The sequence below is a fragment of the Perissodus microlepis genome, chromosome 12 (assembly GCF_051167445.1).
Source record: "Perissodus microlepis isolate ML-2025 ecotype Zambia chromosome 12, ASM5116744v1, whole genome shotgun sequence".
Classification (NCBI taxonomy): Eukaryota; Metazoa; Chordata; class Actinopteri; order Cichliformes; family Cichlidae; genus Perissodus; species Perissodus microlepis.
Window position 1 is genome coordinate 25,576,141 of NC_140472.1, and position 25,973 is coordinate 25,602,113.

The following is a 25,973-nucleotide window of genomic DNA, read 5'->3' on the forward strand; positions in this document are numbered from 1 at the left end:
TCAGTAGTGTTTAAAGCTGTAAATCAGACGTGTTCTGAGCTGACATATTGCTAAATGATTGGAACTAGGCATTAATGTTGTTGCTCAAACTAACGTTTTCCCATTATGTCTTACAGGCACCATCACTAAGGGCTGCCAATACAGTGCCTCATGTATCAAGCCTTTTAGCTGCTGTGAAGGGAACTTGTGCAACAGTGCTATACCAACTGGTTCCAGTGTCGTGCTCCTGCTGGTGTCTTCAGCCATAATCACCGTCTTCCTCTGAAGCTCTGAAACAACTACATCTTAATCATGTTTTACTTTGTTCTTAACTAAAAATTACAACCCAGGAATATTAAGCCATTTTTTAAATAATGTATGGATATGAATTCAATAAAACCACAATAATGTATCAACTACTGAATTGTTTAATTCCCAGGATTTTGCAATTCACATCACTACAGCAGAAAGATTTTTTTGTGAGCTCTAACAAAAAGACAAACAAAACAGGACAGAAAAATAGACGTTATTGCGAGCAGATCAATCATTTATCTTTTTAGCTGTCAGATAAAGACTTATTTAATTACTTTTTACAGTTATTTCCACAAGTGCAGAAATCACTTTTCCCACCCATTTGATGTGCTCACTCTGTGACTGAGATGACTCTTTCATAAGAGACGCATCAGGCATATACAGTGTTTGCAACTGTGAAAAACAGGTCTTTAAACATGAATAACCTGAAAAAGTCAACATTGATGCAAAAGTCAGGTAGGTGAATTTCACCTAGTCTGATCGCAGGTAAATACACATAAGTCATTCATGACAATACATACAGTACTTCTCTAGATGTCACACGAAAAACAAACATATACCATATGCATAAATAAAATTAAATATTTGTTCTTTGGCAGTCTACCTTCTAATTGTGCCAAGCACTCAACCACAGGAGGGGAGGGGGGGGGCAACAACAACAAAATATTTTTACACAGAAAACTTTCCCTTTAACATTCACATCTCTGTTGTTTCACGTTGCGGATTTCACCATTACACCTAAAACATCAAACAGTATGTGATCGCCAAATCCACTTATTGTGTTTTAAGTGAATGTCCTTTTAAAAACCTTCATAGATACATATATTTTACATTTTGCGATCTAACCTATTTAACATAGGTTAGATTCTCACACAATCTCACACAAGCTTTCCTGGTTTCACAACAAAGATGACAAAGTAAGGTTACTAAAAAGAAGTACGAAATTATGTATGCGCCCATTTACTTATTCATTTGAAGAAATGCTGCTGTGTACTGTGTCAGTAAAAACCACTCTATGTAAAATTTTAACATTTCTTGTGGTAGGATCAAGAATGCAAGAAAAAAAAAAAACATAAACACGGCCAATTTATAGAATTTATCATTTGTAAGTTGCTGTAATTCCAAGACAAATTCATATATAATAACACTGCTGTTTTTATTATTTTCAAGCAAGGCATTCAAATTACTTGGTGTGCTTTACTCTCATGCTGGCAATCACTATGAAAGAGCAGACAAACATTTAAACTCTTCATGCGCTTTGCAATGTCACTGCTTTGAAACATTGCATCAAAAACATCAATGTGTATAGAAATGTGTTTTATCCCTCTGGTTCTCTTTGCTAAGGTTGGCATACCATAGATTAGCTAATAAGGCAAATGAAGCCACAAGGCAGACATAGATGGCACACTAATATATGGCATCTTTGAGAATAATAACTGTTTTACAAGGTAAATCAGTTATAATAATAGAGTACTGTGCAAAAGTCTTGAGCCACCCCTCATTTCTCTTTATTTTAAAGTTATGACTAGGAAATAGGACAGCAATTTATTGAAATTTGCAAACATACAGAGAAAAACCAACAAATAAGGCAAAAACAGAGTTTGTACAATTCTACTAGGTTTGAAAGTCAGTATTTGGTACGACCACCTTTATTCTTTAACACCGCCTGAACTCTCTTAGGTAAGCTTGTATGTCATTTCTTTAAGTAGTCTGCTGATCCCCAATACTACTGGCTAAAATATATCCCCAAACCCTTTCATTCATCACTCTGTCAGATTGCCACTGATTTTCAGTCCAATTCTTTTGTAATTAGGCACACCTCAGCCTTTTCTCCCCATTTCTCTTGCTTAAGAATGGCTTCTTGACAGCCACCCTTTTACTGAGACCATTTCTGATAAGGCCTCAGTGAACAGTAGATGAAATGAAGCACAAATTTCTTAAGGACACAACTTAAGAAACAGAGATTGTTCATCCGCTGCCGACAGCTATTGATGTCTGTAATTTCTTTTGTCTGATTGTCCAGTTTCCCTTAATGTTTTTAAGGACACACTGCACACCATGTACCAAGTTTTCTCTTGTAACCTTGGTGGTGCAAAAATACAATTTTATGCCTGTCAAACTGTGTAAACCTTGGATTTTTGTTGATTCGGCTAAAAAAAAAAAAAAAAAAAAAAAAGGAAATATTTATATGTTTTTGAGACCGGCTGGTAGCAAAACAGTCCCTAAGATACAATTTAAAATTGGTTCCTTACAAAGTTGTCTGTGATAAACACAACAGTAGTTCATCCCTTGTGTTAGGTGTCTTCCTTTAAGCTCTAGTTATTCATAGGTCAGTGTTAAGTGGCTTCGCAAACAATAAACACTCATCTAAAAATAGTCAGCTACATGACTTGGGCTGAAAACAAGTAAAAGCTAAAATCCATAGAAAAAAAAATCTGAAAGACCTTCAGACAAGCCTGGACAACTATGGCCCAAAAAACACTTAAAAATTGCAAGAAAGTTTGGCTCCTTCGAATTAAAATAAGACAATGAGAAGCGGCACAAGACTTTTGCACAGTAATGTATAACAAATATATTACTGTGGATCAATAATAAATATCTTTTAAATGTACCCTGAGCAGTTAAGTTGACTTGTGCAGACTTTTTTTTTATTAAAAAGCATAAAGCAGTAGATTTTGGCACTAAAATAATATAATGGCACTATAGGTTATGGGACTTACTGACATAAAAGTATTTGCAGCTTATTGTTAACCCCTTTACTCATCCCCAGAATCATGCATATTTAAAAACATCCAACAGTATCCACAAATAAAAATTAATAAATATAAAGAGCAATTAATCAAAAGACTAAAATGTAGATGTCAGTGCAATGCAAATTAATGCATGTTAGCTTAAAAAGTTAAAAACACAGACTTAAGTATGGCTAGAGTGCATTTTTTTATTGCCCAACCCTGTCACCCCCAAAAAGACCCCCTAAATGGTACAGTTACTTCTATTAATAAGCTAATGGAAATAATATATACCCAAAACCACCGCCATGCTTGCTGTAGAGCTTTGGGCATTGAGGAAAAAAAAAACGCAGTATTAGATGGCCACTAAGGCTAAGAATGGTGATGATACAATCACAGATCGGATCTTCTATTGGCTGTGAAAGGCACACAAGGATGAGGATTAGCTTAAGGATGCAAAATGAGAATTAGAAGGTAATTCTAATTCTTTGGGCGGAGGGTTTTAATCTGCAGGCAGAAGTCCTGACAAAGAGCAGGATGGAAGAGACATGAGGTTAATCTTCATTAAAATGTCACTCTACTCTCAACTCAAGCTTCTGGTGGTGCCTCCCTGCTTTTACTTGGCATGTGTGCTCAAACGAATGTGTGCGGGTGCGTGCGTGTGTGTGTCAGTCCGGTTTTCAATTCTTTAATGCCTTCAAAGAACCCTTGTAAAGAAAGCGATCTCATCCAGGTCCACAGGGTAATCAGTGAGGTACATGGGACCTTTATCATAATGTTCCCCCTTGTAGCTTTTCCATCTTCCTGCAGGCAAGTAGATATCCCTCTCTTGCTTTCCTGGCTCCAACACTGGCGCCACCATGAGGTCATCCCCAATCAGGAACTGGGAGTCGATCTTATAGGCAGCCTCATCATCATTGGCAATCCACCAGAGGGGCCTTATGATTGGGTCTCCTGTATCAAGAACCACGTGTGCCAATTCAAGAACTTTTGGTGCCACCAGAGTTTCATGGAGCCCTGTGAACTTCTGTGCTATCTTTACCACCTGCAGATGTACAAAGACATCGAGTTAGCATGGAGCAGATGCCACCTAACAGCAGAGTAATAAAACCATCCGCACGTCCTGCTTCAATTTATGCATCAAAGCACATAGAAAAAGAACTGACTTATTGTTTTTGACTTGTGATCAGTACTTGTATATTTTCTAGGAGAAATATTTGTTAATGAAAATGGCATTTTATTTATTCTTGTTTTTTCTTTTTAAGAAAAATCTGATTTTCTTTAGCGCTTTACAGTGTACGGAGGTCAGAAGAAGGTACATTCACTAAGCCTGAGAGACATAAGAAAATGTTTAAAGCTTCTAAACCTTGTGTACAGGGTAAGTTGACTTGGATGAGTATTTTTATATTAAAATCAACTAGGAGCCCACGTGGTCTTATAGCTGGACAGTCAGAGGGCATGATCTGGAAAGCTTTTTAGAAATTAATCTTTCTGAAACCATGTTTAGATCTCTAAAGTGCAAAACTGCTGTTAGAAGTATAAATCTTATCTGGGCATTCTTCTCTGTCATCCTGAGAGAGAGATTTTTGGTGTCCAGTAGGAGGACTTGAAAAAAACAACTACTAACTGTTTTTGCTGCTGTATTGTTATTTGTTTTAACTTTTTTTTAAAAATTTCTATCATGGTACACTACATGCTACATGTATTACAACACCACCCACTCTATGCAAGATCTTACCACATGGAGTGATCATAAGAAAAGTAAAGAGACCACATTAAAGCACTTCATTATGCTGGATGGCCTAAAACAAATAGGTCAGGACTCACAGTGTTCCCACAGTGTGGTCAAGTATGTCATGGACTGAAAAGACTGGTACCTAGAAAATGTGTCAAGGAAGAGGCAGAAAAGAAAAGCTGACTGAAGTAGATGAAAGGCACCTCAAGATTTTAAGTGCTATAGACAAAATGCAGACCACTGCTGATTTTCAGGCAGCGATAAATGCTTCTAGATCAGAGTATGAGGTTTCCAGAATGACCATAAACTGACGACTGAACAAATACAGCTTAAAAGGAAGGAATTACTGAGCGCTGCAAACAGAAGCGTTTCAGATTTGCCAACAAGCACAAACACTGAACTAAAGATGACTGGAAGAAGGTACTCATACAGTTGTAAACATAAGAGTCCAAGTTTAAACTCTTTACTTCCGCAGAAGAGCTGTATAATTTCTAGTTTTAAACATTTTTTTTGACAAATTTCTAAAATATTCTTGTTTTCTTTTTTATAACAGGTAAACAGATTTCATTTAACTGGTATGCATCCCCTTAAATTCCCCATAACTGGTCTGTGTAGACCAGGGGTGTCCAAACTCTGGCCCGCGGGCCAACTGCGGCCTGCGATCCATTTTTAATTGGCCCACAAGTAATTTTATAAATAGAATAGAATATGGCCCGCACTTCAACTTTTGCTTGAGTGTATTGCACTTCTTAGTTCTAACACCAGGGGGAGCTACTGTTGATCAAGGCAGTTGCTCCACCAAAAAGGACAATCACAGAAGAAATTTACCCCAAGTTACTAAACATGGCAGAACCAAAGAAGCGAAAGGTAGAAAGTGAATGCAGAAATATTCAGACATGGTGAGAGAGTGAATATTTCTTCATAGAATTCAAGGGGAAGTGTGTCTGTTTGATCTGCACTGAAACTGTGGCAGTTATGAAAGAGTATAATGTACGACGTCATTATGAAACCAAACATCAGGCCTATGCATCCTACACTGGTGCTGAGCGAGAGCAGAAATTAAAGCAAAGGGTAGCTCTCCTGCAGGGTCAGCAACAGTATTTTTTTCGTGCACTCCTGTTATTAAGTCCAGTTCAGTCTGTTAATGTTGATAACGGTTTCAAACGAACGTTAATAGATGTGTTGCTAAGCCTAATAACTTAAATAACAAACTTGAAATGTACCCGTCCCATTTTCCCCTTTATTGTTTTTTCTCTGTACTGTAAATCTTCTGTCTAAGAAGAAATCTGAGGCTGCTGTTCTGAGAATGAGCTACCAAAGCTTTTTCTGAATAAATCAATAAAGATCCACTTATGGAAAGCTGTGATGAAGGCAGTTTTGTCTTTAATTATATTAAACAATATAACATATTTGACCACTTTTAAGTGATTTTTCTAACTTTAATACACTAAAGTTAAGGTTATATACCTAATTTCTAGTAAGTGGCCCAGCCCCTCCTATATTTTTATGTATGTGGCCCTCAGTGAAAAAAGTTTGGACACCCCTGGTGTAGACCTTTATGGTTTAAACTTTGGCGCCCTCCTGTGGTAGTTTTCAAACACACCAAAAAGAATTTGAAGCAACAATTATTCTGTCATTTCTCTACAAGCAAACAAACAGGCGCTTCACGGTAATGTAAAGGTTAAGTTTAAGCGTCGAATTCATTATTTAATCTGTAATTAGTATTTTGCACTATAGTACTGATAGAGCAAGAAAGATCATTTTTACACCAACTGTAAAATGTGCTGCAAAATTGTTACAAACCCTATTACAAATGTTGCAAAAGTGTGTATGTGTGATGTACACACACACACAATTTAGTAAATTTAAATCCAGGAAAAGCTAAGAGGCTACACACTGTAAAATACTTTTCCACATCTAAAATTCATCGCTTGCTTTATTTGGCTTACCTCATTGTCATAAGCCCATGGAGGTATGGAGAACTGCATAGCGGGCATAAAGGCAGACAGCTCCAACCATCTGATGTACAGTTCTCTGTCTGGCAGACTATTTAACCCACCTTAAACACAGATGAAAGACTGTCAGATAAAACCAGATCAGAGAAAATCTGTTTTTTTAACAGAGCTAACGCTCTTAAAATGCATGCCATACCTGCAGTATGGTTCGGGTAGGCATTTCCTCCTATCATATCAGGTAAGACAAACTGGTAACCCAAAATGCCTATAGTCAGAACAGTAGGGATGATGGACTTGAGGCCGAGCTCGTAACCCCACACCGAGTCCCTGTCAATGATCCTGAAGAAGCAGGAGATGTTCTGACTCTGGTAACCGACCCTTAGCTCAGCATGCTCCATAAATGGTATAGCCATCTCTGTATAGCGGCGGGTGAAGGTGGAAGGGTTTGACAGTGGGCCCAGGGTACTAAACTGACGGGGCAGGTAGCTCGTTTCTCCTGCATCAAACTTGAAAGAGGTCACCCCATAGCGACTTTTGAGCATGTGCAAGTTTGAGGAATACCATTCACGAGCGTCTGGGTTTGTGAAGTCCAAGATTCCTCCAATCCCGTTCCACCAGCGAACCAGAGCGGGCAGTTCACCGCCTGGCTCACGGACAAATAGCTCTTTCTCCACAGCTGCACCAAAATTTATGGAGTCATAGTTGATAAAAGGGTGCGTCCAGAGTGTAACTTGAAAGCCGCCCTCTCTTAGTTTGTCAAACATGCCGCTTGCATTGGGGAACTTCTGCGGGTCAAAGTCAAACTCTCCGTAATCTGCTGTGTAGCGGTCATCCAGCTCCAGATGGGAGCAGTTGAAGCCATGCCTAGTGATGTCAGCGGCATAGCGCAGCAGCTTCTCCTGAGTTACAGCGGTCTTGTAGATAGCCCATGTGGACCACACTGGTTTTTTGAACAAATCAGCAGATGGGACTTTGATAGGCTTTGTGAAATACCGGCGCACCTGAGAAAAGAACATGAATGATTAGGGGAAAAAAAGAAAAGAAAAGAACATGAAGTAAGTGATTCGAGATGTTTTTAAATGTGTGGTTGTCTTTCATTCAAGCCTGCACAGGCTTTGTGCTTGATTAAACAAGTGTAAGGAAATGTGCCTACTGGCATCCTTACAATAACCAGATAAATTAGCTTAGGGGTTGCTTGGTCCCTTACAGCTTGAGAATTTCAGCTTTCCGTGTCAAGAAATAACCAACTACATAAGCCAATTTTTAGACTTTTTCTAAAGATTTTACAAACACACTATAAGATTATAATATTGATATCCTCATTAAGAAAGCATTTACAATTGGGGAAATCATTATTAATTCATAAGTTTGCTCTCTTAGAAAGAAAAAACCTGAAAAAAAAAATCACTGCATAAAAGTTATAAATTGATTTGCAGGTTACCGAGTGAAATAAGTACTTGATACCCAAGCAAAATATGACTTAGTATTTGGAGGAGAAACCCTCCAAAGCACTGTCATGTCATCATTCACCAGGTTTGCACACATCTCAGGAGGGATTTTGGCCCACTCATCTTTACAGAAACACTCTAAATACTTTAGGTTTGTTGGCCTTCACTTGGCAACTCGAAGCTTCAGCTCCCTCCACAAATTTTTTAATAGAATTAAAGTCTAAGACTGGCCACGCCGAATCTTGACGTTTTGTACTTCTTTCGCCACACTATCTTTATCTTGATGCTATGTTGGAAGACCCATCCACAACCCATACGAAGTATGCTGGCTGAGGGAAGTAGGTTCTCATCCAAGATTTTACAGTACATGGCCCTATCCATTGGCCCCTCAATGTGATGGAGTTGTCCTATATTCTCAGAAGAAAAACAGTCCCATAGCATAATCTTTCCACCTCCATGCTTCACGTAGGGAATGCTACTCTTTGGGTCATACCCAGTATCTCTCTTCCTCCAAACCCAGACATGTAAAGTTGATGCCAGAGAGCTTGATTTTAGTTTCATCTGACCACTGTGCATTCGCCCAGGCCTTCTCTCAATCATTTAGATGTTCACTTACAAAACTTGTACAAAACCTGTACATTTGCGTTCTTGACCAGGTGACCTTGCGGGCACTTCAAGATTTCAGTCCATTATAGCATAGTGTGTTGCCAGTGGTGACAGATCACAGCTTTGAGGTGATCCATCACCTCTCTTATGATGGTCCTCGCCCATGAGGCAAAATCTCCATGCTGAGGACATTGATGGTCATTTTATACTTTTTCCAATTGCACCAACAGTGGTAAACTTCTCCCCAAGCTTCCTACTGTAACTTATTCCAGCCTTTTGTAGGTCAACAATCTTTGAAAGCCTTTGAGAACTCTTTGGTCTCGCCCATGGTGGTGGACAGGTTGGAAGAGAAGAAATTGATTCTGTGGACAGGTGTGCTTTATACACATAGTGAGTTGAGATCAGGAGTATCTGTAACTGTGACTTCAGGCTGGGTTGTAGGAGATCAAATACCTTTTTCACTCAATGACAAGCAAATCAATTTAATCTGTAAATTTGATGTAATGTGTTTTTTTCTGGGGTTTTGATTGATATTCTGTCTCTCTCCATTAAAATTTAACTACAATAAAAATTAGAGGATTTCCATTTCTTCGGAAGTGAACAGACACTTAAATTCAACAGTAAATCAAAGAGTCATTTCCCCAACCTAAGTATATTTTCTGGAATGTTAAAGATTAAACCTGCTCTGCAGGGGAACAAAGAATTAATGGCAGTAGTATTAAATTAAAAATGCATATGCAGGATGGGACAAGTGTTTCTGGTCCAGTCATCTGTTGTACATCTGAGTATATATCCACTACACTTTAAATTGGCAGCTTTTAACATTATTAAATATTTGTCAAATATCCAGCATAATTACACTCACCATGTACTTGTGAATAGAGGTGACATCTGACCCCACACAGACTCTATAACTGAGTTCAGGAAAGGTCTGCTGTCTTTCTAGTGGTCTGAAGGGAGAGTCCTGGTACCGGGCCTGGAACCTCAGTGTCCTGTTCTTCTCTGACCAGCCCAAATGAAACGGTACTGAGTCATTAATCTTAATGGCAGTTGCATTTGATGACAGCCAGTACCGCTCTAGAATTCCTCCAAAAGCATTTCGATTGGAGTAGACGTCACTTGTGATGAAAGGTCGTGGTTCCTCTTCTCCCTGAAATCTGATAGGCCAGTACTGTGTTGCCGTCTCTGCCCCTCCATACCAATGAGAGTCATTATAGGCCATGACATGCTCTACCAAGTGCTTATTCTGCAGCTCCTCCCAGCGAACCCGATAACAGATCACCGTGTCCTTTGGACGAACTGTTTGGATAAAAAAGTTGAGCTTGCCAGAATCCGACTGAGTGCAGCTCAGAATAGCTCCCTCCTTTGAGCAAGAGTCCAGATCCAGAGTGCCAGACCTAAGATTAGGTGTTTAAAAGAAAGAAAACAAAGGGGCCAGTTAAACACAGTTGATATTATTTGTGTTTTAAAACAAATTAGTAGTAGTGCAACAACAAAGAAAATGTTGTAAGTTCTATTCCATTGTTCTAGTTGTCTGTGGAGTGATTGTTCTATAGCTATTTCTGTCGTTATGAACTCTGCTGGCAAAGGACACATCTATTACAGTCTTCCCTAAGGGTGTAATCATGTGTCTGTCTCGTCTGATTTTTCATCATCCATCCAAACACTGCAGACAGGCAGACTTAAAGCAGATACAAAGGAGAACAACTCTGTCAAGACCAAAAGAAGTTACAAAGGCAAAGAGTCCACGATTTGCTGGGACTTAGTTTCACAAGAGAAGTGTTTGTGGAGTGTCTTGATTTGGATTGCACAGACATTCCTTTGGTCCTTATCTCAGCTGTAAGATAAAATTATAACTAGTCATATTTATTACCCTTATAAGTAGCAGAGTTATTTTAGTTTTGTATTTTCTAATTCTAATTTCTAATTTTGTAATTCATCTTTTATTGTTTAAAAATGTTTAGCTTTAGTTTTTATTAGTTTCAGCATTAGTTTTAGTCTTTTAAATAGTGATGAATGGAGGGTATATGCAAAAGGCACAAATTTTAAAAAAATCAGTAAAGGCGTAATAACAAATTTTAGCAAATTAAAATGCCAAAACTTATTTTAACTTTTAGTTAGTTTTCCAAGTTCATAAAATCAGTTTAATTACAGTTTTTTTTAAAGTGTAGTATTTATTTTCTATTTTATTTAACAAGGTCAGTTTTAGGTTTTGCTTTAGTTTTAGTTCATTAAAATAACCATGACTAGTAGGCAATCAGGCAATTCAAATAATTAAATTATTAATCAAAATGTATCTTGTTAAAGGAAACAAAAACGCAGATGATTCTCTGTACAGTTTCCTAAGCATTAAAAGCATAGACAACAAGTCCAAAAAAGACCAAAATCAGCAAATTACCAATTATTAATTTAAAAATAATCAATAATATGAACCCACCTGAATGTCATAGTGAAGACAACAGCCCCAGCTTGGTTGTGAATAATAAAACCATCCTTGTTCAGGTCTAACAACGCTGTCTTGAACAACTGGGTTTTACGAAGCGACACTGAGTAATAGCACCAGGCGACCACAGCAGCTAGCACCAGCACACAGCCCAACATACTTGCCATCACCAGTGGCCGACCTTCATGAGAAAGTTTCTTCTTAAGTGGAGAGCCTCCGGCTCCCCCAGCCATCTGCTGCTCCCCAGGAGCCACCGGCACAATTTGATACATGCTGAAGGCGTGCGGGTTGGAAGAAGAGTGGCAGGAATGGACAGCTGTACTTAACTTGCTGTCAGAGCTTTTGAAACAGAAATATAAATCTGTGCACTGGCAGCTGTGGGAGTGAAGGGAAAACTGATGTCTACCTGCCAATCTTTAGGAATGTCTCCATTTCTGAAAAAGGGCTGATATATCTGCTCCTGTGAGACAGACAGACATATGTTAGTTTAAACCACAACAAGTGTAAAAGAAACCCAAAAAAACAATAGAAATAAAACACCATTAATATCATCATCACATCAAATAATGAACGGAAGCTAAATCAAGTTAAAGTGCTAAAAGAATAACAAGTAAATGAGTGCAGGACATAAATATTGACCAGTCTACCGTAGACTTCATCACACTGGCTATCTATCTATCTATCTATCTATCTATCTAATTATCACTGCTGATGTTAGCTTAAAAGCGCTGTAGACAGGAAAAAAACAAAAATGTCTTAGTGATGCATTAAAAATATTACTTCATGCTGCAAAGGCATAATTTTCACACCAATCAAACCGTCTTAGTGACCTGATTTTGCCTCATGGATGGGGGCAATATCATTATGGAAGAACTCACTGCAATCAGGATTTAAATTTAGATGCAATAACACTTCCCTCACAGAGACAAGTACACAAAAAACATGCCATCAAAATAATACCTCCCAAAGAACAACAACATTTAGAAATATGTGCAATAAAGAATTCAAAAGCACAATAGCTGTCTTTCAGGGTTTTAGAAATCACATCTGCATGCAGTCACAACCAATCAGCAGCATAGTTACAGGCTAAAGATGACAATTTTGAGCATAAGGGGTTACTGTTTTACCTTGAATTGTCTGTCACTGAACACTGTTTTTGTGTAGCATTACTGTATTGGCCCTGTACTGTCTGTACACTTGCTTTTATTATTATAGCATAGTTCAGCAGCATCCAGCAGAGAGAGAGCGAGGGAGAGCACTGGGCTTTTAATCTGGTAAATGGCAGGTATCCAGGCTCTGCACAGGCACTCATGGTGAGAGAGCCAGCAAAACTGTAAAAACAGGCTGTGATCAGAGGAAGCGCAGACACCAAGTCAGCAGGATTCAATTACATTTACCTCAGGTAAGAGCACCTTCGGGATGAGTAAATAATAGCCCTCAAACAACTGTAGTGCAGCAAGCCCACAGTTTTCAGATTGATAAGAATGCAGTCATCACCAGCAGAACCATACTTAACTTCCCCACAGGTAAACATTATCCTTCAGCTCCACATCCTTCTTTTATTGTGATGCTATTTAATGCCAGTATCGCAAGGAGGAACCGAAATCTTGCAAAAATCTTGCAGACACAGGGAAACATTTTCCTCCATATGCCAGTCGACTAGTCACGATTAAGTCGACTATCAAAATAATCGTTTGTGGCAGCCCTAGTTAAGATCCTGTTCCTCATTTGTATGTAATTACTGACAAAACTGTACCATTGCTCAAATGTAGAATTAAGTTGAGAAAGCTCAACTTGGGATCCATTATAAATCAATTTATTCTATTAAGGGGACTTAACAATGAAGGCAGACCAGTCTTAAAATGTTATAGATAATCAGTGCTTTTTAAGAAACCTAGCAATTAGTCTCCAAACTGTGGGCTGAAATCATATTAATCTTTAATGGCTATCGGAATGAAATGTATAACATTTTAAATTAGGTCACAGGGCCCGGTGCAGTACAACAGGCTCCATGTTGCAGGTTATGCAGGGGTTTCTAAAAACATGCACATTAACTACACAGTGACTACGAACTGTTCAAGGCAAATACCTAAATTACAACAAACACTAAAAACGTCATCTGACTTTCTGAAAGGATCCCAGTGGACACAGACGCCGTCCAACGACGTGTATTTTTACGTTATCTATCCACGCCCGTGTCAAGCTGGCGTGTACCAACTAATCAAACACTTCCGATATCTGATCGATCCCCAACAAACACTCACTCGACTCGGCCGTTGACGCCGAGTCGGGATATTGCCGTAACAGTAACTCGCCCTACCAGTATTCACGAACTGGTTTAGAAGACCGTGCTCACAATTAAAAGCTATACTCGCCATGACAGTAACACGCAAAAAAAACGTTGTGTCACATACAAAACATTTTAACTGCTCTTAATAAAGCTGCGACCACAAAAAAAAACATTCACCTTACCTCCACATCTGACCACCCTCTGGGGTCAACGTCTGTGCGCGCGGAAGCCTGCGGTGCAGCGACAGAGGCGTTAGTCCCACCCAAACGGAGCGAATGCGAAGCTGGTTTGTCCATCGATCTGTCATTCGTGTACAAGTTAGCGCGGAAGGATTCTGGGAAATGTAGTGTGAGAACAATATCGTCACAGCCAAAAAAACAGCTTCAAATTTGTTTATTGCTGGCTGCGAACAATGTGAAACGCACAAGAGAAAGGCAAAATGAAGGGATTATTTTGACTATCGTTAACGTTACTTTTAAATTATTATATTTTCCTTACCAAATCGTTGGTGCAAGCGTTGTCCGTGGAAACAATTCAAATCTCAAACGTTTCATTCAACTTGTAGTGAATGTGTGTGAGGATTGGGGGGTGTTATTGTTATTATTAGTATTTTGTGTTTTTATTTTTTTTACGATGGTTGTTCGTAACCACAGATTACCGTCTTCGACCCTGTGACAACAACAACTGGAGTACACTGCCTCACTTCCCGAACAGACCACAGAGGTGAGATAATCGAGAGCGAACAATAATGTTATTGTGGCTGTAAGAGGTTTTCTACCGCTGGGTGACAGCAACAAGCTATGAATAGCAGGGAGCTGAACGACACGACCATGGCGAAGTAGTCGACTCTTGTCTTATTTTTATATCCGTGAGTTCTTTGATGTTCTAAATGTTTTTAAGTTTACTATGAACTGAGAACTAGAGATGTAGACATATATTTTATTTAATCCCACACTGGCGAAATTCTGTCGTTACAGCAGCGCAAGGGACAGGGAAAAAAAGAAAAATAGAAAAACATAAATGAGAAAAATTGTCTACAAAAAAGCTAAAATATTATATTTGGTAAAATAAACCAAAATTTTCCTTTTTTTATATGTACATGAAGTGCAGTTGGAATAATAATATTATTGTATAGCCTGCCTGCTGTACCACCAGTGTGGAAATCTACTAGATTACTATTTGACTAGTAGGCTAGCTAAAGTAAAACATTTATAAAGAAGTAGCAGAGGTAAAAGTCTGATTTATTTAAATGTTGACCTGTCTCTGAAATCCAAACGATTAGGAGACACAGAGTAACAGACACGAAGGAATGGTTGCTTTAAGGGAGAAGGCAAAGATAAAACTCCAAACAATCCTAGACTTTATTTCCAGGCAGAGGTCATAGACAGTAAACTCTAAGCAAGACCAAATTTTATACACAAAATAGGGGGAAAAAGGCAGTTGAAACTGACACCATGAAGAAAAAAAACAACAGAAATCTCAAACCATTTCTATGTAACAACAATTTTGTAAGAGAATTGTGAAATTTAAGTATTGTGAAATTTAAGTATTCAGTCATTGATTCCTTATTTCCTGCATATTCCCTGGAGAAAATCAAATGATATTAATAATAAAGAATAGAGAAGGTACTAGGCAGAGGCTTAAAAATATATGCATCTCCTGTGAGTCATCTGCACTGGCAAGACAATTTACCATCTAGGGATGTAGTTTAGCACAGCAGGGCAAGGTCAGACAAGACGGCACTTGAATTTTTCTATTTAAGAAAGAAAATGCAGCTCCCCTACACCCAGTCAGAAGGATCCAGCCCAGTGTATGACCTTCAAAACAGCCCACAGAATGAAAATGGAGCTTGTCTATTAAGTGGTTAGAAGTCAAGTGACTTTAAAGGTGACTCTTAATGTAATGTACAGCTTAGTAAGGCTGTGGTTAACCTGAAGCAATTTGAATTAAAATTATTTATTTTGCAAGTTATTCTTTGTTTAATGGATATTTCTTTTCACAGTCATGTGAATAGAAAAGAATTGTAGGCATTCCTTTGGAAAAGCGAAGTGCATGTTACTGCTTCCTTAGGAATTAAGAGGTTAAGTAGCACTTGATTAATTGAGCAGCAGGAAGTGGGAGCACCTCTAAGGAAGCAGAATGTTTAGCAGTTTGGAGCATTCCGATACGTGTTAACACAATGCTTCAACCTTCATAGGATTGGACACCGAAGCAAGAGAAACTCAGAGAAACTACAAAGAGCTCAAGGGCTAAATGTCAGACTGTAGCATGTAAAATGTTAGAGTTCATGGCAGCACAATTAGAAGAAGACTGAACAAGGTGACTTCTGTAGAAGGGTTGCCAGGTGAAAGCCCCATCTCTAAAAAGAATATGGGAGCAGACAGCATGTCCAAAGACAGATAACACCAAAATGGAGATGTTTGGCCATAATGCACAGCGCCATGTTTAATGAAAACCAAAACACGGCATATCAGCACAAGCACCTCGTACCAGCTACCAAGAATGGCGAAGGAGGGGTGATGATGTATGGCTGTTTCGCCCTGGGCACCTTACAGTCATTTAGTCAAGTATGAACTCCTCTGTACAGGGAGTGCAGAATTATTAGGCAAGTTGTATTTTTGAGGAATAATTTTATTATTGAACAACAACCATGTTCTCAATGAACCCAAAAAACTCATTAATATCAAAGCTGAATGTTTTTGGAAGTAGTTTTTAGTTTGTTTTTAGTTTTAGCTATTTTAGGGGGATATCTGTGTGTGCAGGTGACTATTACTGTGCATAATTATTAGGCAACTTAACAAAAAACAAATATATACCCATTTCAATTATTTATTTTTACCAGTGAAACCAATATAACATCTCCACATTCACAAATATACATTTCTGACATTCAAAAATAAAACAAAAACAAATCAGCGACCAATATAGCCACCTTTCTTTGCAAGGACACTCAAAAGCCTGCCATCCATGGATTCTGTCAGTGTTTTGATCTGTTCACCATCAACATTGCGTGCAGCAGCAACCACAGCCTCCCAGACACTGTTCAGAGAGGTGTACTGTTTTCCCTCCTTGTAAATCTCACATTTGATGATGGACCACAGGTTCTCAATGGGGTTCAGATCAGGTGAACAAGGAGGCCATGTCATTAGTTTTTCTTCTTTTATACCCTTTCTTGCCAGCCACGCTGTGGAGTACTTGGACGCGTGTGATGGAGCATTGTCCTGCATGAAAATCATGTTTTTCTTGAAGGATGCAGACTTCTTCCTGTACCACTGCTTGAAGAAGGTGTCTTCCAGAAACTGGCAGTAGGACTGGGAGTTGAGCTTGACTCCATCCTCAACCCGAAAAGGCCCCACAAGCTCATCTTTGATGATACCAGCCCAAACCAGTACTCCACCTCCACCTTGCTGGCGTCTGAGTCGGACTGGAGCTCTCTGCCCTTTACCAATCCAGCCACGGGCCCATCCATCTGGCCCATCAAGACTCACTCTCATTTCATCAGTCCATAAAACCTTAGAAAAATCAGTCTTGAGATATTTCTTGGCCCAGTCTTGACGTTTCAGCTTGTGTGTCTTGTTCAGTGGTGGTCGTCTTTCAGCCTTTCTTACCTTGGCCATGTCTCTGAGTATTGCACACCTTGTGCTTTTGGGCACTCCAGTGATGTTGCAGCTCTGAAATATGGCCAAACTGGTGGCAAGTGGCATCTTGGCAGCTGCACGCTTGACTTTTCTCAGTTCGTGGGCAGTTATTTTGCGCCTTGGTTTTTCCACACGCTTCTTGCGACCCTGTTGACTATTTTGAATGAAACGCTTGATTGTTCGATGATCACGCTTCAGAAGCTTTGCAATTTTGAGACTGCTGCATCCCTCTGCAAGATATCTCACTATTTTTGACTTTTCTGAGCCTGTCAAGTCCTTCTTTTGACCCATTTTGCCAAAGGAAAGGACGTTGCCTAATAATTATGCACACCTGATATAGGGTGTTGATGTCATTAGACCACACCCCTTCTCATTACAGAGATGCACATCACCTAATATGCTTAATTGGTAGTAGGCTTTCGAGCCTATACAGCTTGGAGTAAGACAACATGCATGAAGAGGATGATGTGGACAAAATACTCATTTGCCTAATAATTCTGCACTCCCTGTATACCAAAGTATTCTAGAGTCAAATGTGAGGCCATCTGTCCGATAGCTAAAGCTTGCCCAAAACTGGGTCATGCAAAAGGACAATGACCCCAAGCACAGCAGCAAATCTCCAACAGAAGGGCTGAAAAAGAATCAAAGTTTTCATTTTTTGTGCTTTATTTTTTTAAAAGCTAGGACAAGACATGGACTCCAAATTGGTACCTTACCACAGTTCCACTTAATTGTGTGTGGTGATCGTGCTCAGCTCCGTTCAGTCTAGGATCCAGCATTTATAACAGAGGGACAAAAAAAGATATAGACTATTGCAAGGTGTTGCAATGGCATGCAAAGTCCAGACTGAAATGCTGTGGCAGGACCTTAAAAGAGCTAACAAATGCCCACAAACCTCAATGAAAGCACTGTTGTAAAGAAGCGTGGGACAAAAATTCCTCCACAATGATTTGAGAGCCAGAAAAAGTCATACAGAAAACAAATACTTCAAGTTATTGTTGAGGTGGTTCTACAAGCTATTGACTCATGGGGTATACTTAGTTTCCCACAGGACTGGATAGTTTCACGTGAAATCTTTCTTTTTCATATGACTGTATGTGTGATGATGCTGATATTCTTTGTCTTACTATGCTAAATCTCTTTGGCTTTGATTGTTAGTCAGGGTTTTAGTGAAGCTTGAAGGTGCTTTTCACAGTTTTATTTTAAACTGATTAATCTAATGAATAATAGGCCAGGCGATCAACAATGAAAATTATTTTAATTTCTCATATTATTAAGTACATATTCATCAATTTATTTTTATTTTAAAGAAATAGCCAGAATGGTACAAACACTATGCCAAATCACGGTTAAAGGGAAACAGCAGAAAACGTGATAGGAGTAATAGTATGACAGCAGCAGTAATTGTAAAAGTACCATTTCAATAAGAGCAACAGATGAAATGGTGATGACAGGGACAATGATATTTGGCAGCTGTGTTTCAGAAGCTTTCACTGGAGCCAAAGTGACTCATTCTGCTGCAGGAAAACTCAGCTGCAGAGGGAAGATGCCGTTGATGCTGGTGTCCCTGCTCTGCTGTGTCACTGCAGCCAGGGCCTGTCTGCAGTGCGACCGCAGAATCCGAATGATGCACGAGGACTTCATCTTGTCTGCTCCCACTCTGCAAGACCAGCTCGACTTGCAAAGTATTTGTGACCAAGCCTATGTGACCTACATAGAGACCAGTCAGGAACGAAAGGGGGTCATTGGTGAGATCAAGAAACTGTTATATCGTAGTTCTTCTCTTCCGATAATGTCAGGCCAAAAAAAGTTTATTTTTTACAATTTGGAAACTTTACTGTTGTAGCTTTTGGACAAAAATATAAGTGTAAGGCAGTTAAAATGATCAAAATAAACCAAATAGCACTGTTTTTTTTTTTTTTTGCTCAGATCCCACTACTCTATACAGAGCCAAAACTGAATACCAGAGTGAATTTGATCGCTTCTTGAAAACCAAGCTCACTGGTGAGAAACAAAAAAACAATCTAATCATTCTTATTCTTTCCACACAGAAATAAACAGTAGCTGTAAATGCACATAAACACTCCAAGTAGAAGGCCATTATTACTTTTCATTATATCATCACTGAAAGTATTAACATGTTAAAATGTCTTTTAAGGATCTATAACATTTGAAGCTGTTCAGATCATGGAGAAAGGCAGGAAGATTTTAGAGAAACATCTGGATGCTTTCGTCCCCAGTGGTAATTTGCATAACAGTCGGGGTTCTGCAAAGTATGAGGCAATAAACTTTTTGTAAGTCATCGCTGTGAAAAACATGCATTAGTTTCAGATCATTTATTATCTTTTTTTTCTTTCCCTCAGAATTATGCCCCAACATATGTGGTAAGTACTGAGACTGTGACAAATGATCTTTTAAGAGTGACTCATACAGATTGTTCCAGTGACAGTGGACCGTAAAACTTTGATCGAGAGACGTGAGACAACTGTAAAATGCTTTTTGCTGTCATTTGACAAACCAATGACTTTTCATTTATTTATTTATTTTGGTGTTTGATTTGCATACTTTCCAGAAAAATGTGTGGTCTCATAGGGATCAGTACCAGGACCAATTTAATGTTCAGTATATGTAGGCTAGAAAGGTTAGCACTATCGCCTGAAAGTCCCGTGTTTTAGTCCATCAGGGAGTTTGGGACTTTCTGTGTGGAGTTAACGTGTTCTTCCTGTGCTTTTGGAAGTTCCCTCTGGGACTCCGCCTTCCCGCTACAGTCCAAAGACATGCATGTTAGATTAACTGGTGATTCTTCATTGACTGTAGGTGTAAATGTGAGCATGAATGGTTGTTCATCTTTGTGTTAGCCCAACTCTCGCTCAATGACAGCTGGGATAGACTCCAGAAGACTACAAAAAAAAATTACAAAAGCGAATATCAGCAGACTTCGTAGAATCAAACTCATGCAAATCATTTATTGGTCATTTTGAGATCATCTGACCTGCTCCCACAGTCTGGGGACTAATCCTATAGCATACAATTATTATTGTTTATTAATGGCACTGAAAAGTAAGTAAGGTGTGTGTGTGTGGGGGGGGGGGGGGTTAATAACTACCAGTGAACAGCCTGCTCACTATTTCCATCTCACTCTGGGGGGGTGTTAGGTCTCTAGTTATGTCCCCCCCACTTTCCATTACAATAAAGTATTTTGAACTGATTTAAAACACTTAATGGAAAGTGTTTCTAAGTGTTTTCATTTCTGTTTTCCTACTGGCTTTATTTTTATTTTTATCAGGTTTCCCTGCCTTTTTTTCCCCTGATGTTAAACTTCAGTCTTCCACCCTTTAAACTTTTCAAATATCCTTTTTCTATTTTGTACTTGTTGTTATCTGCTGTTTTAGATCATCCATACTGTAGTTTGATTTAACTGTCTTGCCTATGTGTCTATTCTGGAATGTGTATTATGTGTTCGTTGTAAAGCAGTTTCTAAAACCCCTTTTACATAAGTGCAATATATATTAACTGTATTATGCATGATTTTTTTTCTCTGTGGTGCTATACATCATTTTATATCCATGTAGTATTTATTTTAGAGGGTGTGTGTGCATGTTTGTGTGTCATTATCAGGGCTTCTAATTAGAAGAGTAATGGATTGCGTCTCTTGCCGCTACAAAGTATACATCTGTCCCTCTCCGACTGGCCAACAGGACTGTGGTGGTATATTTTAATTTATTTGTTCTCGTGTTAATGCATGAGTGGATTAGGAGGAGTCATTCCTATGTGTTGGGACTGCACCGTTCTTTAGAGTGCATAGATATATGATGTCACGAGTGTATAAATGCGTGCTTACGCGAGTGACTGCTGCTGCCTGTCCATGTGAGACACTAATGAAAAAGATTATTCAAGTAATCCTGATTCAGACAAATGGAGGATCCCACTTTCTCCCTCCTCTCAACCTTTGTCCAGAGTATCCGGTGCAGGCTGAGGAAGGAGGCCAGGCTTTGTTGAACTGTTTTCTTCCGTGGCACCGTCTTCTATTGGGTAGACCAGAGTACCACTACTCCTGGGTGCCAGGAGCATCCGAGACTGATAAGGTCTCATTGCCATCACTGATGACAAATGAAGGCACAAACATTAAGAGACCTAAATACTTCAATATAGATACATTTTGAAGTATCTGCATTCATCTGTAGTCTCTGTATTAGGTTTCTTTCCATATTTAGCTCCACAGTATCATACATATTTACTGTCTGACGGTTTTACACCCCTAACTTGAAACTATTCCTTCCTAATTTGTAAACACAGATGAATGAAAGTGACTTCAGTGTCTTGGTAGTGACAGAAGACTCATCTATTGTCTTGAATCAACTGCGTTTGGATGAAGAAGGAACATACCGCTGCTCCCTGCAAGCCCAAAATGGGACCATCTTCTATCAAGCCACTTTCCCACTCACTGGTACACATCTATTTTATTCTGCTTTTCCAGTTTAGGGGCTCGCCAGGTGCTGGAGCCTACCCCAGCAGTTAGATTTGCTGTATTAAATAGAACTGACCATTAACTACATCCTGAGTTGCTAAACTTGAATTAATATACATCTAGTTCTAATAATTTACACAGAATGTTGTTGGCTGTTGTCTCTTACCTCAGTAAATGTCACAGATTTTAGTATTCTGGTCTGAGGGCTGCTAAAAATAAATTTAAAGGTCATTTAAGACACAACAAATAAAGAAGTAAATTATAAAAGAAACAACTTTACTGCATGTTCAGAAAAGTGCTAAAACTATCTGTATTTTGGGGGTTTTTTTAATTACACTTGTTGTTTCTGTAATACTCTTCTCTTTAATCTTGGGACTTCCTCGTATTTTTTTTTTTTACTGCATTCTTGTTTCTTTTTTTTCTTTATGGACTTCCACAGAATTGCGAAACGCTTTCATTCTTATACCACAGCAGTTTTTTGTGAAAATTCAGGTACAGTTTGGTACAGTAATGTAGTGTTATTTGTCAATACACTTGAATTAACTGCAGATGCCATTTTTAATACTATAATACATTAGTGTAATGACACTTAGCAATGTAAATGTTTAAGTACACAAAAAGAACAAAGTAAGAAAATGTAAAATTGCAAAGTGATAGTTGCTACATAAATTAACAGACAAAAGCAGGCAAATCCAGCCGCCTTTACTGTAATTTCAAGGGAAATTTCTTCTTCTCCTCCTTCTTCACAGTCATATCGTCGCCTCACCAGACTCACTGGCCTTTAGTCACTCTGCCCTCCCTGCCTCATGGAGACAGCTACTCACCTTTTCAGCCTACGGAGGCCTTGCTTGTGCCACTCATCGCTGTGGTTACGGCTTTGACTCTGACAGCGAGCGTAGGACTCGCAGTTGTCCTGAGGTGAGACACAGCAAGTGGGTGGGGAGAAAGAGGGGACAAGAGGTTTGCAGGAAGGGTGGAGGTGAAAAAGGTAGCACAGAACAGTCAGAGCACGACAAACTGAATAATGCAAGACAAAGGGACTGGCCGTGCTCGAGTGCAGTTTGAGGACTGAATTATAATTTGTTAAGCGATCCCATGTGCAATATCAGTCTACGTAAATAAGGTCATTGTTTACATTTGAAGTGAATTACGCCGATAAGTTGTTTTCTCTGAAAGTGTCGTCACTTCTTCCAGGAAGTGATGACGGCACCTTAGCAGCAGGTGTTAACTTAGATTTCCACCTCAAGTTCTGTGTGGTAATGGGTAATTCTGTCTTCACAATCTAAAAACAAAAAAGCAATTAAAAAAGAAACTAAATCGCTTCGTGTGTAATCCTTTCTTGTAGAGTGATGATGAATCAGCAAAGAACAGCAACAGAACTGAGGAGAAGGAGGAAGGAGGAAAACGGGACAGAAAACATGATGTGATAACTGAACTCAGTACAGTAAAAACACACTTTAATAACAGGAAGGTTTTTCTTCACTTCAGGTTTGGCGTTTTGTTTTGCAGTGAAATAAATTTCCCAGCAGAAAGTGCCATGTCATTTCTAGAAATCACGTGGAAGTGAGAATACATTTTGGCGACATGCAAATGAGGCAAAACATGACATGGGTGTCAGGTTTGAAAGACGTGAAAAAGGAATCAAGCGAAGTGATGTCAGCCAAGAAACAAGTTTGCAGAGTAACAAAACCAGACTATACAACACAGCTGAACTCAGAAATGCAGAAATTCCCCAGAAACCCCTCGACATTAAGCAACAGCTCACTGGAAGACAGTTATCTTTCTCTCGTTCCCCCTGAATGAAGCGATGTTGTTATCACGTGGGCGTTTATGAGAGGAATCAGGGATGAGGTAAATCTCCCGGATTGCAGTGTTTTTCAGAGATTACTAACCACAGCCATCCAATTAATCCTGGATAATCCCTTTGTGAGGAAGGAGGGGGCTAAAGCCAGGAGCAGACGTTTTCATCAAAGATTCAACTAATGTTTAGTTACTCATCTGTTCATTCAGAAGTACACAATAAGGTCAAAAGCCCCTTTTTTTTTAGCATTTGCATTATTACTCATGTTTTAGTCATTCTGTTTTCTGCCACACTTGATGATATCAGCTGCTTTGGTTTCAAATATAGTCTGTTTACTCTTCACACAGGCTCTGTCATGATCTCAACGCCAGTGCTCGACGTCCGTCACATATCATTTAGCTGCTTCTGGCTGCCTTCTTGTCTTGTTGTGCGCATACGAAGGGATGTTGGTGTGAAACCAAATTTCCTGTGAAAAGGCGCTAAGGAATCATCAACAACAGCAGCAAATTCACACCTGTCTTTTGCCATTGTGTCACATGAGATCATGACTGGTAACAAAGAAAAGTAAGTGAAAGGTTTAAAAATGAAAGCAATCAGTTGATATTGTATGAGTCACTGCCAATTGGAAGTCACCGGTGAATCGTTGCTCAGGTTTTCAGGGTAATTCCTGATGGGCGTATTTTAATCACTGAAAGCTGGCTTGGGTTATGAGCAAAGGCAAATGAAACAAAGGTCGCAACAGTGTGAGGGGGTGTGTGCACGGAGGCTGAAAAAGAGAGAGGCTGTGGTCTGTCTGGATAGTGACAGGATGTATGTGTGGTGCTGTTTCCTGTCTGGCTCACTGACATGGGGGCGAAAGCTGAAAAAAAATCTTTAAGACACCCTCACACAGAGATAGTCGCGTCACAATCTTACAACTACGTGGGTTTATATGTGTGTGTGTTTTTAACCTAATATGCAGTCTGAGGCTACTGTAAATGCATGCTCAGCGACTTCACTGACAGCCATGATGAAGTGTGCAGTTTGAGTGTTTGTGTGCGCATACTGCTGTGGACTGAAATTGCAGCCTCAGCAGGGAGAGGGAATGACAAAGTGTGAGCACTGCTGGAGGAGCAGCAGGCAGCCACAGGGGAGGGCGAAGAGGGAAGTGGGAACAAGAAGAAAGTGGAGTCAGAGGTTTGAGTGGGAGACATCTGTGGGAAGGCAGACTGATTTTTAATGTGGGTTATGAGGAAACAAGGACAAAGACGTCAGATTACACCTCGTGATAAAAACCGTCCCACACTACACATAGAATATACTTTCACATCAGTGACCTATAGTGGTGGAATGACCTCAAGATTGTTGTCTTCACTGCCATAACAACTTTTATTGAAAAATAATTTAATAAAAGCATCAGAAAATACTCCTAAAACTTGGCTTTAGTGCTTGGGTGCTTATCAGTAGTTAAATATTCACAACTAAATATGTAAAATCCTATGAGTAATTACTAGCTATTGTTTGTTATGAGGTTAATGTGTTTGAATGGTGTGATCAGATCTGACCAAAAGTGGCAAACACATTCACTTCTCATCATATTGACGTGTAGATATTAACAGATCTTGAGCCCACAATTACGCTCATGTACTTCAGACTGCTGAGATAATGACAAATACAGAACACAAAATCCAGAGTTCATTTAGGTCCCCCCCAACACACAACGTGGAGGAGGCTTTGAAGTCAACAAAAAGTCACCAACATGGTAACTTAACTGTAACCATTCACCATGAATACCATCAGTCTGCTGCTCAGTCCCCCAAACAAAGAGTTTGTACTGTGTGACATTTGAAATTTAACGTTAAAAGGAAAATAAATTGTTTTATATTTCAAATTGAGAGGTGGCACTTTTTTTCTATAGTAGTCTGAAAGGTTTCTGCTAAGACTTCCATCTAATTTGTGACTTCTCTTGTTGATCACAATGCTTTTAAGTTACTGTAAGTCTGACAATATGTCATTTTTTTAAAGATACAGTACTGTGCAAAAGTCATGAATTATCTCTCATCTCTTCATGATTTGTTAGAAAAATTGGGAATGGGTTATTGAAACGTGCAAACATAAATCAAAAAAATGGGCTGTTTTTTATGTAGTGGCTTTCTAGTCTCACTCATCCATTCACACACACACATTCATACAGCATTTTATATATACCTAAGCGCTTTCTAACATTCACACACTCACACTCATACTTCATCATGTGGACTGGAGGAGTCTGAGATCAATCCCCCGACCTTCCAGTTGGTGGAGAACCCGCTCTAACCCCCAGGACACAAGAAGGACAATTCTGGCTTAAAAATGGTAAAATCCATATCCTCTTTCTTATAAGTTTCTGTTATTTATTTATGGAAAGCAAATAATAAATCTTCAAAAAAAGCCACCCACATAATTTTCCAGCTCATGCATCAAAGATACACTTCATGACATACTGTAGTTGCTGTCTGCTATGCTTGACATGAACCTGTTACCAATACTCTGGAACCTGAAAAATATTGTTTAATAAATTGTTGACCCCAAAATAAGCTGTGCCAAAAAT

At 39.1% G+C, this 25,973-nt stretch overlaps 2 protein-coding genes across 6 annotated transcripts; one reads left to right on the plus strand and one right to left on the minus strand.

The window, feature by feature from the left end:
• Positions 1 to 389: 389 nt before the first annotated feature.
• LOC146376392 (alpha-galactosidase MYORG-like) lies at positions 390 to 13,746 on the minus strand. Of its 2 annotated transcripts, none has more exons than XM_084946374.1 (7): positions 13,680 to 13,746; positions 11,614 to 11,667; positions 11,202 to 11,480; positions 9,630 to 10,161; positions 6,907 to 7,711; positions 6,705 to 6,814; positions 390 to 4,065 (listed from the first exon to the last, which is right to left on the minus strand). In XM_084946374.1, exons 1-7 carry the CDS (start codon positions 13,685 to 13,687, stop codon positions 3,718 to 3,720), a joined length of 2,136 nt encoding a protein of 711 aa, XP_084802500.1. In that variant the 5' UTR covers positions 13,688 to 13,746; the 3' UTR covers positions 390 to 3,717. The 2 variants fall into 2 exon arrangements, with proteins under 2 accessions (XP_084802500.1, XP_084802499.1); XM_084946373.1 differs by having other exon boundaries at positions 12,335 to 13,737.
• A 29-nt stretch (positions 13,747 to 13,775) lies between these two features.
• On the plus strand, positions 13,776 to 25,280 carry izumo1 (izumo sperm-egg fusion 1). 4 transcript variants are annotated; one of them, XM_084946377.1, is made up of 10 exons: positions 13,776 to 14,220; positions 18,620 to 18,883; positions 19,065 to 19,139; positions 19,294 to 19,377; positions 19,499 to 19,519; positions 20,754 to 20,843; positions 21,093 to 21,220; positions 21,432 to 21,582; positions 22,353 to 22,521; positions 22,949 to 25,280. In XM_084946377.1, the coding sequence occupies exons 2-10, from the start codon at positions 18,682 to 18,684 to the stop codon at positions 23,028 to 23,030; spliced, it is 1,002 nt and encodes a 333-aa protein (XP_084802503.1). In that variant the 5' UTR covers positions 13,776 to 14,220; positions 18,620 to 18,681; the 3' UTR covers positions 23,031 to 25,280. The 4 variants fall into 4 exon arrangements, with proteins under 4 accessions (XP_084802503.1, XP_084802504.1, XP_084802505.1 ...); XM_084946378.1 differs by having other exon boundaries at positions 18,659 to 18,883; XM_084946379.1 differs by lacking the exon at positions 13,776 to 14,220 and adding an exon at positions 14,282 to 14,365 and having other exon boundaries at positions 18,659 to 18,883.
• The last annotated feature ends 693 nt before the right edge of the window (positions 25,281 to 25,973 follow it).